The sequence below is a fragment of the Camelus dromedarius genome, chromosome 9 (assembly GCF_036321535.1).
Source record: "Camelus dromedarius isolate mCamDro1 chromosome 9, mCamDro1.pat, whole genome shotgun sequence".
Taxonomy (NCBI): Eukaryota; Metazoa; Chordata; class Mammalia; order Artiodactyla; family Camelidae; genus Camelus; species Camelus dromedarius.
The window spans coordinates 23,731,878-23,749,338 of NC_087444.1; the positions used below are offsets into that span (position 1 = coordinate 23,731,878).

At 45.4% G+C, this 17,461-nt stretch overlaps 1 protein-coding gene across 5 annotated transcripts in view; it reads right to left on the minus strand.

Moving 5' to 3' along the window:
• Positions 1 to 11,322, minus strand: part of LOC105089486 (neuroblastoma breakpoint family member 4) — a 30,248-nt gene extending 18,926 nt beyond the window's left edge. For 2 of the 5 annotated variants that reach the window (XR_010382258.1, XM_064488905.1), the window contains exons 1-4: positions 10,903 to 11,322; positions 9,908 to 10,125; positions 3,126 to 3,414; positions 1,209 to 3,041 (exon numbers count right to left, since the gene is read on the minus strand). Coding sequence is in view for 1 of the 5 variants with exons in the window: in XM_064488905.1 (XP_064344975.1) it covers positions 1,209 to 1,386 (178 nt within the window). In the remaining 4 variants the exon portion in view is untranslated. Of the gene's footprint in view, positions 1 to 1,208; positions 3,415 to 9,907; positions 10,770 to 10,902 lie in introns of those variants that run through there. The other 3 variants (XR_010382261.1, XR_010382260.1, XR_010382259.1) reach the window with 3 other exon arrangements.
• Between the last annotated feature and the right edge of the window lie 6,139 nt (positions 11,323 to 17,461).

A 17,461-nucleotide genomic window follows, 5' to 3' on the forward strand; every position in this document is an offset into this window, starting at 1 on the left:
AATGGACTCCTGATTCCCTTGTGCTGGGATTTCAGTAATGAAGAAGTACCTCAAAGGGTAAAAAAAATTCTTCTGGATACACTTGTGTGAAATATGTTGCATAAAACTATAAGGACGTGAAAGACATGAGCCAAAATACTAGGATAATCTGTGTTAGTCCAAGTTGCAATGCTAGGAAGTGTGTTTACAATGTGCCTGCAGTGTTGTAAGAGTTTTACAAGAATTTACTATTGATTGCATCTCACACATGCAGCAACACTGGATGGACAGAGAGGGTAACTGAGGCACAGAAAGATACGCAGCACAGATTATGAGCCCAGGAAGCCTGGCCCAGAGTCTCTGATCTTCTTCTCTGCACTAGGAAGGGCCTGCCCCATATACTGCTGTGGGTTTTACTAGGGATGGTGTTCTCCCCCACTTACCCTCATTCTCATTTTGGCCTCGTGTCTCATGATCCAGCCTTCAAGGTCGCCTGGATTTCGCCTGCTGACCCACATCACCAAAGTTTCACCAGCACAGCAAGAGACAAACTGGGTGATGCAGATTATCTGATTTCCCCAGAAATCATCCAGACTCTCAACACAGGGTGTCACATGACCTCCTGGGATTCTGGAAGGAGACCCTCCACCCAGGAAACTCAGCTTCCCTCTCACCAGGGAGCCCCTGTCTGAATGGTATCACTCATGGAGACCACGGTTTCCATGACGAGCTGGCTCATCCTTTAGCTCCTTCAAAGCAGATACTATCACCTGCTTCCCCCAGTGTGTGCTGTCACCACATGACCTCAGTGTAACTGGCACAGTGCTTTGCCACGGTGACCTCAGGGAAGCTTGCTGAGGGCAGTCATTAGTCCCAGACGTTTAGGCAACAGTGATGCAGGACCAGATACACTTCAGCAAAGATTCCAATGGACAGACTTTTGCTTGTTCTAGAGAGATATCAAGAGGCATCAATAACTGGAATTTGAACTCTAGTCGCACACTACAGCTCACTACACACCTGGAAAATTTGCTCAACTCTTTGTGCTGCAGTTTTCCCATCCTCAGGGAAATGAGGGTCAAATAGCTACTTCTACCTTTCCTGCCTTGTGCTCAGAATGACACTTATACTGACAAAGGGGTGCAAGGGAAAGTCTGGAGAGTTTCCGTTACTGAGAGGGAAGAAAGTGATCATTCACCACGTTGGTGACCATGACCCTTAGGACTTACTGTATTTCTGCAGCTGGTTGGCCAGGTAGTAGGTAGTAGCTTGGCATACAAGGAATTTCTGGGTGAGATCTCGGAAGTCCTGCTTCTGTTTGGTCAGCTCTAAGTGCAGCTCCTGGTTGATCTCCAACAGTGTAACTTCTGCCCTCGGACCACATAAAGGGCCAAGGCATTCTGCCATGGTGATGTGAGGCAGAGGATGCAGAGCTGGGGGCTGGGGAGAAGAAACGCAGCATATGATGGATTAAAAACAAGTGAAATCACATAAATTTAATCAGGATTGAGGCATGACAAAAACGGGAGTACTTAACTTACTGTTGGCAGCAACTGGATCACCAGCTCACAACACTTGAGGGTCTTGAACCACGAAAACGACGTTCAAGAGCACAGAGCTCAGGGCCCCAGGCACTGCCTGCTGCGCAGACTCTAACAGGAGTGATGGAGCGGGCCCTGGCGTGCCAGGTAACCGTCTGCAGTTGCAATAACAGAACTGGACGGGGGGGAGGGGGCACGGAATCCTGGGGGCCCCTGCCTTCCAGTTGCCTAGGCCACGCCGCTTGGGGTCTCATGAAGGTCGCCACCTATGGGGACACTCCTTCTCCAGCCACTCTTAATCGCTTTCTACACTTGTGCTGATACCACCAACCTATCTCTTCCCAAAAGTCATCCAAGCATAGTTCTCATGTTTTCTCCTGTGTCTATAAAAATATCAGGAGATAAACTGTTTCCTTGAAAGTCTTATTTTCTTAAAGGCTATCATGAAGTCACACCACTTTCTCTTTAAGTCGTCACACATTTTAAGGCTTTTTCACCGAGAAAGATGTCAGACTTGTAGAATGCCATGACACTGTTCTCTGGGTCTTTGCCAGTTTTGTGTAAATCACAAAAACTGCAGGACAAAGAGCAGAATATAGTATTATGTGAATGAATAATTAATTTAAAAAGTGTTTTCCGTCCTGACTCAATATTCTGTTCACTGCATCTCTTGTTAGGTCAGATGCTCATCTCACTTGGACAGCTTCTTGGCTCCATAAACTTTGTCATATTTGACGTGCCAGTCTTCTAAACTCCTCCTCTAGGTGTGGATTACTCTATTTGCTGTTTTTTGTAATGTCACTGAACACTACATTTTATACTTCTCACATATGAATTGCGTTGTAGTCCCACAAACTCTGTCTCCAAGCTGTCTAAATGATAAAAGCAATTTCTGCACATGTCATTGAATAGAGACCATCTATTTGGAAAGACTTGTCAGCATGATGCTATCGTTCTATATTCATCCAGTTCACCCACATATCGAACAGAAAGGGATCCAAAGCAGTGTTCGTGGAACTTGCTTTGACAGATCTCTTTGAGTTTTACGCATGCCATTGCCCTGGTCTAGATCTGAAAAATAAAACATGGTAAGCTCAAGGTCATGGGTCAGGGAAGGCTGATGATCCTCAGCGTTTGTGTGCCCTTGTGCTCAGGGACATAGAAGATTAGCTTGAGAAGAGAAAGACAGGCAGGCAGGGGAAAGTGATGTTCTAAAGGAAGTCCTCACTTTCTCAGCATCTGGGTCTGGTGACCCTGAGATTTAGGAGACACTCAGTAGCATCAGTCCCTTCAGTTTAGCTGCTGGACTAACCTGACTTGAGGGTGAAATGGGTGTGACCAAGTGCCCCGGAGCATTTGTGTCAAGGTTAAAGACGGAAAACTGCATCAGCCACTTACGAAAGCTTGCCTTCTCCCGGCCCCAAGTCATCCTCCAACCACACTGCTTAATGCCATTGGTGTGTGAGACGCAGAAGAGGCTTGAAATACATCGATTTTCTGGTGTCTGTGGGGCCGCAAATTCTGTGTGGGAAAAAAATAAAATGTGTCAAGTTTCCTCACTCTACAATGATGAACCCAAAGGCTCACAAAAGGTACTTGACTTACTTGAAGTCACAAGTATCTCCACTCCTGGGGCGATGTGCTCTTCTGTCAGTCCTTGACCTTTCTCAAATTGTCAGTGTTGGCTAGAGTCAAACTAGGCTAGTCACTCTATCAAGTGATTGGCAGCACATGGACTAAATATTCAATGGCCATTTTAATCAAATATGTTGCTAAGTTGTCTTCCAAAATCACATACTGCTCTTTTATACAAATCCATTTGCAACTTCAAAAGCCCAAAGCTATATTTTCCTGATAAGCTGTGGTCATTGTCATCATCTTCATTCACTTTATCCTGTAAATTAAAGGTCTCTGTATTATTACAGAATGTTAGGGGCAGGCATGGGCCTACAGCTTGTTTAAGTGCATGAAGAGATTCCTGTGTCTCTGTGGACCAGTGGAGTTGAGCAGCACTCTGTCTCCTCCATAAGTCATCTCAGATTTTTTCCTACAGAATCCTGAATTTCTATCCATGATAACATTTTTATAAAGAACGTACGCTCTCTGGATTGAGTCTTAGTGAAGAAATGCTTCCCATTGTACAAATAACTATAAAATAAATCATCAGCCTGAATCCTGGCTTTCCTCACTGAGCAAGCTCTGGGTCAGACTTTGAAGGTTTTTAATAAGCTGGTACTTACTTAATAAACGATATATAAAGTTATTTTTCATAGCACCTCAAATATTGCACGAAGACTCAAGGCCCATAAACTGAGTAATGAATTCGTTTTCAATCACCTCAGTTTAGGACGGATTTGGACAACTAGTTTTGACTGGACAGAATGTACTTCTGAGTTTCCTCACACAGCAGTAACATCCCTCAGTGTGAACAGGGTTGTGATGGACCTGGGGCCCTAGAGTTGAAAAGTAATCCGCTCTATCCTTCCACCACTAAGTCACGAATGCTTCGTGGAACACTTGGAGGTGGTGGCCATTGTCACCCTTGTGAAACCACCAGCCCAGCCAACCCCAGCTATGTTATAGTGACCCATCTCATGGGAACATCCCCCTTTTTTCTCAGGCTCCAACACCATGGGAAGGATGCAAGTTAGAAGGTGACTCTTTCCCTGAGTGAGCTTTGAGCTCATTCACCTCTTACTGCAATGGCTGCTGGTTCAAGGGCAACAACGTTGTTTGTTTCTTTGTTTTGCCAGATCCCAGGTCTTTTTAAGCTAAGTTTGTGCTGACCAGTCTCCCTTAATAACCTTCTCTCTGAACCTTATCCTCAATCTCTCTCTTCAATAAGACATGGGACGATCCTGTCTGAGCTCCTGAGGTCAGTTATTAAAGGGTTTGATAGAAAGGATCTTTGTTTTTTTTTTTCTTAAGGATAACACCAAGTTCTGGAGTTCCAAGCTTAGCAATCTGACACACAACATAACCATTCTTTCTGAGGCTCCCTTTGCAGCTGCTCATTCCTGGAAAGCTCGTGTGAATTCACTTAAGCCAAACACTAGGAACGCACTTCTCATCAAACAATATGGGCTTTTAGTTCTTTGCAGCCAGAAAGACACAGTATGATCTAAGTAAAAGGGTATCAGAAAGAGTCTCGTATCAGATTTGGGCTTTGGTTGGAAGATACGAAGGAGGATGGGAGGAAGGAGGGTTTGTTCCATATTGAATACTGTTACTCAGCACAGGCAGGTCTATGACTGAAGTGCAGATGTAAAAAACATTGCCTTAAGAGAAGAGGAAGTTTGGGATTTTGTCGGTTGCACAGTGACCTTGGTTTGTCTGTGCCTGGACAAAATTATAAGGTAGCCTTATTTTGCCTGATTACTCAGGTCTTAGAATAATCTTGTCTGAGTTTAATAGTCTTTCTTGGAGATTGTTTATTTCCAACATGAGAACAAATCAGTTTGGCCCGTAGTGTCAGCTCAGTTCAGGCATCCATTTACGTACCTAATCATTTGTGAGCGCTTATCACTTATGGAGTCCCTGCGGGTAAAGCATGGTGTTAATTCTACTGGGAGATTCAGACCGAGGGGCACATTCCTTTCTGAAGAGGGCTTAAACCTGACTCCTCCCAGGACAGTGTGGGTTATCAGCAGGTGAGAACACCAAACTCCAAAAGGCTCAACGTGGGGAAAGGGAGATGATGAGAAGGAACCAAGATACTCAGCTCATTGTCCTCCACTCAGTGAAATCCATGGGGCTTCTTTTCCATCTCCTCTCTCACCTTGCCTGGAAACTCTCTCCAGGTGGCAAACTGGAGCAACTGCAGGGCTCACTTATTTGTTTCCCATTTCTCAGGGATCACTCACTAAGCTTTGTTGCCTCATGCTCAGGCTCTTGAAAATGCTTGTTTCCTGTATCTCACCCAGTTTGTTGTTGTCATTTTCTTTTGTTCTTTCTCTCAGAAGAGTAAATCCAACTTCCCTTACTCTGTATTCACATGGCACCCCTTTGAAAACTCCAAGCTGGAAAATGTCTCTCAAGATTCTGAAGTGGCTTTTACACGATAAAGAACACAGCCACAACCAGGGTGAATCTAAGGGAAACTCTTAAAGATTGCATTTTAAAAGCACCCTACCGGTTCCAAGGACAGAACTGTCTGAGTCTATATTAGGGGATGCAGAAGTCCCACAGGCCTCTGCCCAAAGACTGAGGGGATGTTCCTTCTTGGTCTGTGCTAAAAACCAGTTCTCTGTGAGCGGAAAAGCCCCTTTAAAAGCATGTCAGCCTTGGTTACTTGTAATCCCCAAAAGGTCCCTCAAGGAAGGATGATCATGACCACACACAGGCGAAAGGGAGCGTGTGCACTTTCATGGGGTGTCTCTAGGGAAACACTGGTCCAAGGCTGACTTATGTTCCCGCGGGAGCCAGGAAGAGACACCAGATGTTTCAAGTCCCTGGGCTGCAAACCAGTCACTGAAGGATGGGCAAAGATTCCCAGACTCTCTTTCCGGAACCTTACTGTGGCGTTCCAATAGAGACCCCGGAAAGTACTCCACTCACAAAATCTTTCTCCCCTAGTTGGCAGAAAATGTTCCGGTGCCTGACTTGCTACGCACTGGACACCGTGTTACATACTACTGCTTGTGAGTTGGGGGTATTGCATGACCGATATAAAAGAGAAAATTAAAACTGGGGAAAGCCAGGCAAGCTATCAGAAACATCTGTCTTCCCTGGGCTGGGAGAGGCAGTCACCTGGCCACACAGGTCTCTCTGAGTTCAAGATCTCAAGTGGTGTTCCTGCAGTAAAGGAGTAAGATGATCAACTCTCACTTTCCACCAGAAAATGGGGAGTGGAACTAGTCTGAAATAAAGTGTTCCTATTTTGTGGATTAAGACCTTAATCTTCATTCACCTGGAAGGTTGTTAATTCACAGTCTGTCACCTGAAGGAAATGCAGCATGTTTTCCCCAAAGCAACTTAGAAGGGGAGCAGGAGGGTTTGCCCTCTGGGAAAAATGTGTCCCAGAAGTGCCTTCCAAGACTTTACCCCAACTATTAAATATATTAAAATGGTCTCTTATCCACCATAAATGGCAGTAAAGAGTTCAAACACAGTTCCCCGATACTACAATTCGTATACTCACGATTGCCAGTTTCGGGGAAATGATAAGTTTCAGCACATTCTGGGTGCAATGGATAAGCCTCACTTTGGGAAAACTGCCTCCCACTGTGATCGTGGTATCCACGTGCCCTTGTCACACACGATTGCAAGATATTAATAATAGAAGAAATTGTGCGAGGGAGAACAAAGCATAAGAGAGGATTCTGTAATATCTGCTCAATGTATGTGTACACCTAAACCTGTGTAAAAAGTAGAGTCATTGGAGAAAGCTAAATGTTCATTGACAGATGACTGGATAAAGAAGTTGTGGTGTATATATACAATGGAATACGACTCAGCCGTAAGAAAGAATAAAATAATGTCATTTGCAGCAACACAAATGGACCAGGACACTGTCATTTAAAGTGAAGCAAGCCAGAAACACACAAAAAAATACCATATGCTATCACTTACATATGGAACCTAAAGAAACAAAACAAAACAAAACCACAAAAGGACTCATTTGTAAGTCCGAAACAGATTCACAGACATAGAAAACCAACTTATGAATTCAACACCCATTTATGATAAAAACTCTCACCAAAGTGGGTATAGAGGGAACATATCTCAACATAATAAAAGCTATATATGACAAACCTACAGCCAGCATAGTACTCAACGGTGAAAAACTCAAAAGCTTCCCACTAAAATCTGGGACAAGACAAGGATGCCCACTATCACCACTCCTATTCAACATAGTCCTGGAAGTCCTAGCCACAGCAGTCAGGCAAGAGAAAGAAATGAAAGGGATCCTAATTGGAAAAGAAGAGGTAAAAGTGTCATTACATGCTGATGACATGTTACTATATATAGAAAACCCTAAAAGGTCCACCCCAAAGCTACTAGAGCTGATTGAAGAATTCAGCAAGGTAGCAGGTTACAAAATTAACGTTCAAAAACCAGTTGCATTTCTTTACACTAACGATAAATCAACAGAAAAAGAAAGTAAAGAAACAATCCCCTTTAAAATAGCACCCAAAGTAATAAAATATCTGGGAATAAACCTAACCAAGGAGGTGAAAGAATTATACACAGAAAACTATAAACCACTGATGAAGGAAATTAAAGAAGACTTTAAAAAATGGAAAGATATTCCATGCTCTTGGATTGGAAGAATCAATATTGTTAAAATGGTCACACTGCCCAAGGCAATCTACAGATTTAATGCAATCCCTATCAAATTACCCAGGACATATTTCACAGAACTAGAACAAATCATAATAAAATTTATATGGAACTATCAAAGACCTAGAATTGCCAAAGCATTACTGAAGAGAAAGAAAGAGGCTGGATGAATAACTCTCCCAGACTTCAGACAATACTACAGAGCTACAGTCATCAAGACAGCATGGTATTGGTACCAAAACAGACATACAGACCAATGGAACAGAATAGAGAGCCCAGAAATGAACCCACAAACTTTTGGTCAACTAATCTTTGACAAAGGAGGCAAGAATATACAATGGAATAAAGACAGTCTCTTCAGCAAATGGTGTTGGGAAAACTGGACAGCAGCATGTAAAACAATGAAGCTAGAACACTCCCTTACACCATATACAAAAATCAACTCAAAATGGATTAAAGACTTAAACATAAGACAAGATACAATAAACCTCCTAGAGGAAAACATAGGCAAAACATTACCTGACATACATTTCAAAAATTTTCTCCTAGAAGAAATAAAAGCAAGAATAAACAAATGGGACCTAATGAAACTCACGAGCTTCTGCACAGCAAAGGAAACCAGAAGTAAAACAAGAAGAAAACCTACGGAATGGGAGAAAATTTTTGCAAGTGAAACCGACAAAGGCTTGATCTCCAGAATATATAAGCAGCTCATACGACTCAATAAGAAAAAAATAAACAACCCAATCCAAAAATGGGCAGAAGACCTAAACAAGCAATTCTCCAAGGAAGACATACAAATGATCAAAAAGCACATGAAAAAAATGCTCAGTATCACTAATTATCAGAGAAATGCAAATCAAAACTACAATGAGGTATCACCTCACACCAGTCAGAATGGCCATCATTCAAAAATCCACAAATGACAAATGCTGGAGAGGCTGTGGGGAAAGGGGAACCCTCCTACACTGCTGGTGGGAATGCAGTTTGGTGCAGCCACAATGGAAAACAGTGTGGAGATTCCTCAAAAGACTAGGAATAGACTTACCATATGCCCCAGGAATCCCACTTCTGGGCTTGTATCCAGAAGGAAATCTACTTCAGGATGACACCTGCACCCCAATGTTCATAGCAGCATATTTACAATAGCCAAAACATGGAAACAGCCTAAATGTCCATCAACAGGTGACTGGATAAAGAAGATGTGGTATATTTATACAATGGAATACTACTCAGCCACAAAAACCGACGACATAATGCCATTTGCAGCAACATGGATGCTCCTGGAGAATGTCATTCTAAGTGAAGTAAGCCAGAAAGAGAAAGAAAAATACCATATGAGATCGCTCATATGTGGAATCTAAAAAACAAAAACAAAAACAAACAAACAAAAACAAAGCGTAAATACAGGACAGAAATAGACTCACAGACAGAGAATACAGACTTGTGGTTACCAGGGGGGTGGAGGGTGGGAAGGGATAGACTGGGATTTCAGAATTGTAGAATAGATAAATAAGATTACACTGTATAGCACAGGGAAATATACACAAAATGTTATGATAACTCACAGAGAAAAAAATGTGCCAATGAGTGTGTATATGTCCATGAATGACTGAAAAATTGTGCTGAACACTGGAATCTGACACAACATTGTAAAATGATTATAAATCAATAAAAAATGTTAAAAAAAAAGAGAAAAAAAAAAAACAAAACCAACTTATGGTCACCAATGGGGGAAAGAGGATGAGAAGGGGTTAATTGGGAGTTGAAGATGTGCAGATGCTCATTACTATATATAAAATAGTTAAGCAGCAACCTTCTTCTTCTATACAGCACAGAGAACTATATTCAATATCTTGCAGTAATGCATAATGAATCCAAACAGGAATATATATATATATGTATATGTATAACTGAAAAAGTATGCTGTACACCAGAAGTTGACACAACACTGTAAACTGAGTACACTTTAATTTAAAAATTAAAAAAATAACAAAGCAATGTTGTTAAATTCTTTAAAACGGTAAGCACACAACACCCTGAAATCAAAGCGTTGGTGGCACCCTCTAATGGCTGGTTATGACTGACTGTGGAGATGCACCAACCTGGAGTCTGAGAAGTTGATTTCCACGCCCCTTCTTCAGCCTCCATCAGCATGGCAGTTCCTGTGGAATCCACAGGTCCCATCAGGTAGGTCAAGGTGTGGTTGGTGCTCCAGAAGGTGCAGAGAGACCAGAGGCGTCTGGTGAGACCCCGAGAATCCATCGCGCTGGGCCGAGCTCCGTCAATACCCGGGACGACCGAGCTTCCACAGCTGCACGACCTGCGCCCACAGAGCAAAGCTCGTGAGGACAAGAACTGAGAGCTACAGGTCGCTGCCTGAAGCATAAAAGCAGCTCAGGAGGGAGGCTTGGTAAATTGGGAGACTGAGAAGCAGGAGAATGAGTGGACGTAAGACTAGAACGTTCCGTGCTGGGCTTGAAGCACAGGTCTTCCAATTAGCAGTCGTAGGCTCCTGTTGTGCTCAGAGCAGGATTATAAACTCTTACGTTGTTGCCACGCGGAGCGAACGTGCTCCCCAACCCCTCCCTCCTCGGCTGGAAGCACATTCAGACCCGCTGGCTCTGGGCACACCGGCTCTTCACGGGGGCACGCTCGGGGCCTCACACCAGGAAGCGGCACACGACGCCCCATCGCGGGACCCATGGCCTTGGCCGCCCGGTCCCCGCCACCCCGGAGCCCCCTCAGCTGACGACCCCGCCTCTCGGGCAAACGTCCCCCATGTACCACCTTCCCTGCGCTCACATGGCGCGTTGCACCCTCCCCAGAAAGGGAGGCTGTGAAAGGCTTTCCAAAGGGGCCGCTCTTGGAAGCTCTCAAACTGTCAGCTGAAGCCCTTAAACGTCCGGAGCATGGAAACGTCTAGAAGCCACTCGGGCAGTACACGGAGCTCCCCACCCGAGACCGAGACCGCGACCGAGACCGAGCGTCGCCTGTAGTCTCGGGGACGCGGGAGGCCAGGAAGGGGGGACCCGGAAAGCGAAGAGGAGAAAGAAGGGAGAGGGGAAAGAGGCCAGAAGAAACGCTGTCACCTCCTTACCCCCGACCATCCCCCAAGGGGCAGAAGAGGCCAGGCTCTGGCGGGGCTCCGCGTAGGGGTCTTTAGGCTTCCAGCACGACTCGCAACAGAGGAATGTAGCCCCCGATGGAAGCCGGTCGGGCTTCTACCGTTTCCACCTCGGGTCCAACGGCGGGGCAATCCCAGGGAGACCCGAGGGCTGCTCTGAGGGTCGCAGAGCTCCCAGGGCGGGGGGAGAAGGACAGCTGAATACAAAAGGTAAGGAACACTTTTTGCATCTTTTCTTTCCTGGCGAGAATTTTACCTAGAGCAGAAACCTCTAGAAACCCCGGCACAGCAGGTGGATTTCGGGCAAGGTTTAAAAGCCCTGCCTGTGGATCATCCCCGAGCGTATGTCGTCTCATCCACGAGGTAGAAACCTGCGGGATCGCGCCGACGGAAAGCGAGTGGGGCGCCTCCTGGCGTTGCGGAGGAAGCGGGCTCCGGGCGGGGCGAGCGAGCGCAGGGGAGGAGGCGGGTTGGGCGCCCGCGGGGCTGGGCGCCGCCTGGCTCTCCAGCGGAGCGGCGGGCTGACCTGCGTTTCCGTGGTGTAATGGTGAGCATTTTGGACTCTGAATGCAGTGATTCGAGTTCGAGTGTTGTTGCAACTTTCCCTTTAGACAGCGCCCAAACGACTTTTATCCGCAGCCCCAACTCCGTGGCTGCCGGCAAGCGAACTCGTGCCTCAGATACGCGCTGATTGGACGTGCTTTTCCGCTCTCGCCTCCCTCTCCGTCCTGCTCTCAGGATCGGATGGTCTCGGTCCTACTTAAAAAGACTATGAGCTCCCCTTGCCCGAGTTCCTCCCTCTCCCACCGGCGCCTCCCGGCCTTTGCCTTGATCTTGTACTTCGCACTTCGCTGACTCCTCGTGTGTCTGGCTTCTGGAAACCCGTTCTGGGGTAGACGGGATCCAGAGGGACGTGGTAGGCAGGTAGGGGGACCCAACCCGGGGTGTCCCCGCTGGACCCAGGCGGCTCGGCCCCTCTCCGGACATCCGAGGCCCCGGCCAGGCAGCCAAGGGCTTAGAGACCGAGACAGTTCCCCAACCTCATCGGGCCACCCTGAGTCTCGTGAGTAAAGGGCACAGGCTGCACCCACCGAAACCTGCACTCCGAGGGGCTTCACACCGCATCTCTTGTAACCGCGCGATCGTCTGTCCCTGTGAGTAAATGGTCGGTATGAGGGGCTGTGAAGTCCCCAATCAGCCAAGGTGATTGCGTCTTACTTTCTGGCTGGATGACGGTTCCAAATCTGAATTGAAAGTCCTGTGGTTTTTGTTTTTGTTTTTGTTTTTTAACATTTTTAATTGAGTTATAGTCATTTTACAATGTTATGTCGGAAGTCCTGTGTTTCACTCAGATGTCCCATTTTATTCCGAATTTTAATTGATCCTATTTCAGTTTGTCTGATTTTATTCAGAATTTCTCCCTCCTAAGTCTCACAGGACACGAAAGCCTCTGTTGGGCTAAGGAAATCTGGTCCTTTCGTCTCAAGCTCAGCCAGAAAGAGGAGCCCGGGCCGCGGGTGCCAGCGGCTGTGGAGACCCCAGGTACCGGACCATGGCCGCCGGCCCGGCTCCTCCGGGGGCGAAGGTGACACGAGCCCGAGCGTCTCCGAGTCCCGACCGCGGGCTCCCCTTCGTCCTACCCCGACTCTCCTCCACTGAGGACGCTCAGGACGGGACCGGATGGAAAGAGGGTCCTCTCTTCTGCTCAGTAGAAAAATTTGGTCCGGAGTTCTGAAGGACCTCCTATCTAGTGAAAATGTTCACCACCAAATCTTAGTTTTGGAACATTCAGTTCCCAAGACTGTAAAGTACAACTTCGGAGAGTGAAAAGAAAGGGGGGTGGGTCTGTGGAAGATAGCTGAGGGACGGAAGGAGGAGAGAAACGGAGGAAATGATGAGTAAGGAGAAAGGAAATAGAAAGGAGAACAGAGAGTCTGGAAGGTAAGGAGCCGGATAGCCGCTTCTGGAGACCAAGGCTCCTCACAAGAGCGTTCTCGCCGGCATTTTGAATCTTTTAATAATCCTAGGACTATTTTGGCTCTACCTAGAAGATCCGAATCTGGTTGCGTGGTATTTGTCTTTGCAGCTTCTTTTCATTATCTGGGAGGGTCAGGGTAGGAAGGTAAATACACTTGCAAGTTCTTTGGAACCAAGTCAGGACTTTGTTGAATTCCTTGGAGTGACTGGCACGTATCCTTTCCCCCCATCTCTCCCCTTTGCAAGGCAACTGCCTTCTGGACAAGGCCTGGAGAGAGCCTGGGAACCCCAGACCATGAAGATCCCAAGGGACTACTCCTGGCTTGAGATGCTGTGGCTGAGCAGACTGTGCACTTACAGGGCAAGGGCTCTGGGGGGTGGGCTAGGAGTCTGAGCAAGGAACCAATCAGGATTAATCAACAGGCTTTCTCCATAGCACCACAGACGTTCCTTTTTGAACCCTGCCTCCCATCAGGTCTTCTACTTCCTCTCCACAAGGAACCTTTACTAGAAGCTATTCTTTCAGTGGAACTGCAAGTTTATACATAGATTTAATACCCTTATCTGGCCCACTATCTGCAACTGCCAGTGGTGATGGTAGCCTCAATCTCTATCAAGATGCCTGCTCCAGGCTTTCCTCTACTTCAAGAATGAACTTCGCCTTCCTTTCTTCTCCCACCTAGCTCAGGCCCAGTCTCTGCCTGGTAACCAAAACAGCCCTCTCACCAGTCTCCTCAGGTTGGGAAGAATAAATTCTCAGCTCCTAGCCCCTCTGCAGCCCCCAATAGGTGTCTGTAGCTTCAACTTATACAGGCATATCCAAGAGCCACATCTCTCAACAATTTTTTCCCCTCACCCTGCATCCTCCTCTACTACATATACCCATCACTGACTGATACGGTCTTTTGTGTGTTCTTGTTGTTGCCTACCCAGCACCCAAGCATTTTCTTTCTGGGAATTCTGTTCCCTCTTTGGATTATGTTTTCCTGGTACTGTTCGTGAAGGTGCCCTGCCCTCATTCGCTCAAGGAGAGGGCACTTGACCCAAGCTGAACCAATCAAATTTGGTACTTCTCTGGAATATGAAAATAGAGGAGGGGTGACAGAAAAGATTAATTAAACTTCTGATTTATCCATTTGAAAGTATCCCTGAAGACCCTGGTCTTTTGTTCCTGCTATTTATATCCTGTGTGGCTGAACTGTGACTCGAGCATAAATAGATAATATAATAATTGACCCATCAAAGTATGATTGAAAATCAAAGATTAGAAATATTTACTTAGAGATAAGAACATAACTAAATAACTGGTTATGTATGATGAAAATTTGTGAGAGTACATCACAGGACCACTGTTTTTCTGAACAAATTTACAGGTATACATAACTTTGATAAAAATATATCCTAAATACAAAATAATTCCTTTGCCATATGTACTTGTGTGTGTATTTAAAGTTCATTGTTTGTATCTTGAATATAAATTTGTATGTAACCATATTAATGATGCTTTTCAGAGTTTTGTGTCATGTACGGAACGTGTTCTCTCTGTGGTGAATATAAAAATGATGGCAAAAATAAGTTCAAGGAAATAGTAGGTAAGTACTACCCACCTTTGGCAAAATGGTAGAGAAAAGAACATTCTTATAAAACATTGGAATATGACCTACTACATCTTATTTTCAGGGTAATTAGGCAGGGAATTAGCAAAATTAGAAATGAACACATATTTTGATCTGGAAATTCCATTTTCAGGAATCCATAGAGAAACAAACAAGTGACAGCTGATCCCTGCAGCAGTATTTGTAATAATAAATATTGGAGCCAATTTAATGATCATCAATTAGAGACTGATTAAAAATCCATTTATATCAAGAAAGATATTAGTTTAAAAGAACAAAGCAGATAATGAAAATACTGATAGCAACGGTGCTGCTAAAAGCTAACACATATTGAACATTTACTATGTGAGAGGCACTGGGCTCAGGGCTTTACTTGCAAATCTCATTTGACTTTGGATAACCAAAGTACTCATTTTATATGTGGAAATGGAGACACAGAAAAGTCAAGTAACTTGTTCCACTGATTAGATTTCCCACCTGGAGCCGGACTTCACCACAGATGTGACCCGAGTTCTGTTGTTCTCCGTTTTAGGAATTTCCAGTGTTCCAAATATGCTAGGCTGTAAAAACTTAGCCTCTGGAAAAGTAGGGGAGGATGCATGGTGGGTGTGGATTAGGTAGACTCTGGAGTTCTAAAATGAATTTTTTGTTTAAAACAACATTCTTTGCTAGAGGTGCCTGAGGAACTAGAGCCTTGAGAGGAGAGGAAGAGAAGCTTGAGGGTAAGAGAGCTTCACTATTAACATGAAACTAGGAAAATGTATTAAACACAATTGTCTTATTGTACAGAGGTACAGAAAAGTGTTTTCTACCCCCAAGCTAGGGCACCCTCAACTCCTCTGTTATGCCTAACCTGGCTCCCCGCTTCAGAAATTTGGGGACGCGGGAGACATCGAGGCCGAGTCCTGTGATCAGGCAGGTTTGAGCGTTGATACGGAGCCCGAAGGCGTGGAGGACTCTGACGATCGATCGAACGCAAGGCCCCGGGTGACAACCACAGCCTCTCAGTCTGAAGTCATCCATTTTTCGGTTCTTTGCGCCACTTCACCTTTGTGCTCCACGAGTTCCTCCGCAGATCCCCGCGGGTGGGCGCGCGCGTGAAACACCAGCCTGCTGCGCCTCTACAGCTCTGCCCGCCTCCGTGACTCTAGTCGTGAACTCCACCAGGGAGGGACCTTGGGTTTGCTCACGATGCAGCCCCTCTCCTAAACCACTGCGTGGTACCTATTAGGCGCCCAATAAATGCTCGGTTAAAGAGTGCATTCCGCCCAAGGGACCTGGAGGAGACGCAAGAGGCACCAAGAATTCCACTATGGACTTAACATTTTAGTCCTAGAGAATCCCCGGAATGGGGGGACTTGAAAGGTTTTTCAAAGGCAGCCACTCTTTAAAACCTTTATACGTGCCACTAATTTAGAACCAGGTCAAGGTCCCAATCGGAAAAGTCTACAGGATGCCACCTGGGATGTCACTGAGCTCCCCATCCCGGGCAACGCGGCTTTCTCAGCCTAGGGGACGCCGGTGGCAAGGAGAAGAGTGAACAAGGAATGCTGACGAGAAGAAAGTGGGTGGGAGTGAGTTGGAGGGCAGTTTGGAGTGTGAGAAAGAAAGGGTGTAGGGACTGGAAAGGAAAAGAAAGCCAAGAGACACCAACTCTGGTCACTGAAAGAAAGACCAGTAAGAAAGCGTTGAGGCTACTTGTGTCAAATAATAACACTCATCTACAGCACAGCAGGTCGAACTCTGCGTTGCGAACGCAGCAACTTTGGCTTGAATTATTATGAAATTATCTAACGCGCTGCTATTTTCCTCTTTTAAATCCCCGTTAAAGCCGGCGATCTAGTATGATTTCCCGCTTTGAAACTGGAGACTCCGGAACAGTAGAGTCAGGTTCTCAAGACCCCGCGTGGGCGGGAACTCCCAGCCTCGGCTCAGGGCTGGGAGCCAGGACGCGCCTAACAGCAGGAAACGCTCCAAGTAGCCTGGCGCGAAGGTGCCTGCTTCCTGCCAGCCCCAGCTCCAGACCAGGCAAACACAGCCTAAGGGCCTGACAGTCTATGAAGAAGGCAAGGCGATCACAGAGACCGTGAAACTGGGACCACTAACTTTAACTTATTACCAAGACTCTGAAGAAAAGCATCCAGCATTGCCTTGGAAAGCTAATTCTTTTTTGAAAAGTTTGGGCAACTGATCTACTAATAGGTAGAAGACAAAAATCCCTGCTTTTCATCACATAGTGTGTGACTTCTGTAGATGTTTTAATCATAGGGTGAAACTGACTTTCCCCTTTCTCTCTTGGTAAAAATTCTCCATAAATTTTAACATATACGTAGATCTGTGTAGTCACTGCCGTAATCAAGAATACATAACAGTTTCTTTTCCTGGAAAAATTTCCTCCTGCTCTCTCCTTGGTCACATCTCCCCACAAATAAAAGTTCTGACAACCACTGATCCATTCATCACCATAGTTCTTTTTTAAATGTCTTAAAAGTGAAAGTATATACTATGTAACCTTTTGAGACTGGCTTCTTTTACTCAACACAGTGACTTTGAGATTTGTCCACAGGTTGTCGTGCACATCAACAGTTCCTTTTTATTGTGGAGTATCCCATCCAATTGGTATACCACAGTTTGTCTATCAATTAACCCATTGAAGAATATTTGATGATTCTTTTGGGCTATTACAAGTAAAGCTGTTATGAACATTCCTTTAGAGATTTTTGTGTGAATGTTTTCATTTGTCTGAGGTAAAAAGATTGCCCAGAGTAGGCTTGCTAGATCACATAGTAACTATGCTTAACTTTGTAAGAAACTGCCAAATCTTTTCCAGAGTGACTGCACCGTTTTGTATTCTCACCAGCAATGTATGAGAATTCTAGTTGCTCTCTATCCTAGCCAGTTGGTATTGTCATTCTACTAGTTGTGTAGTGGTATCTCAT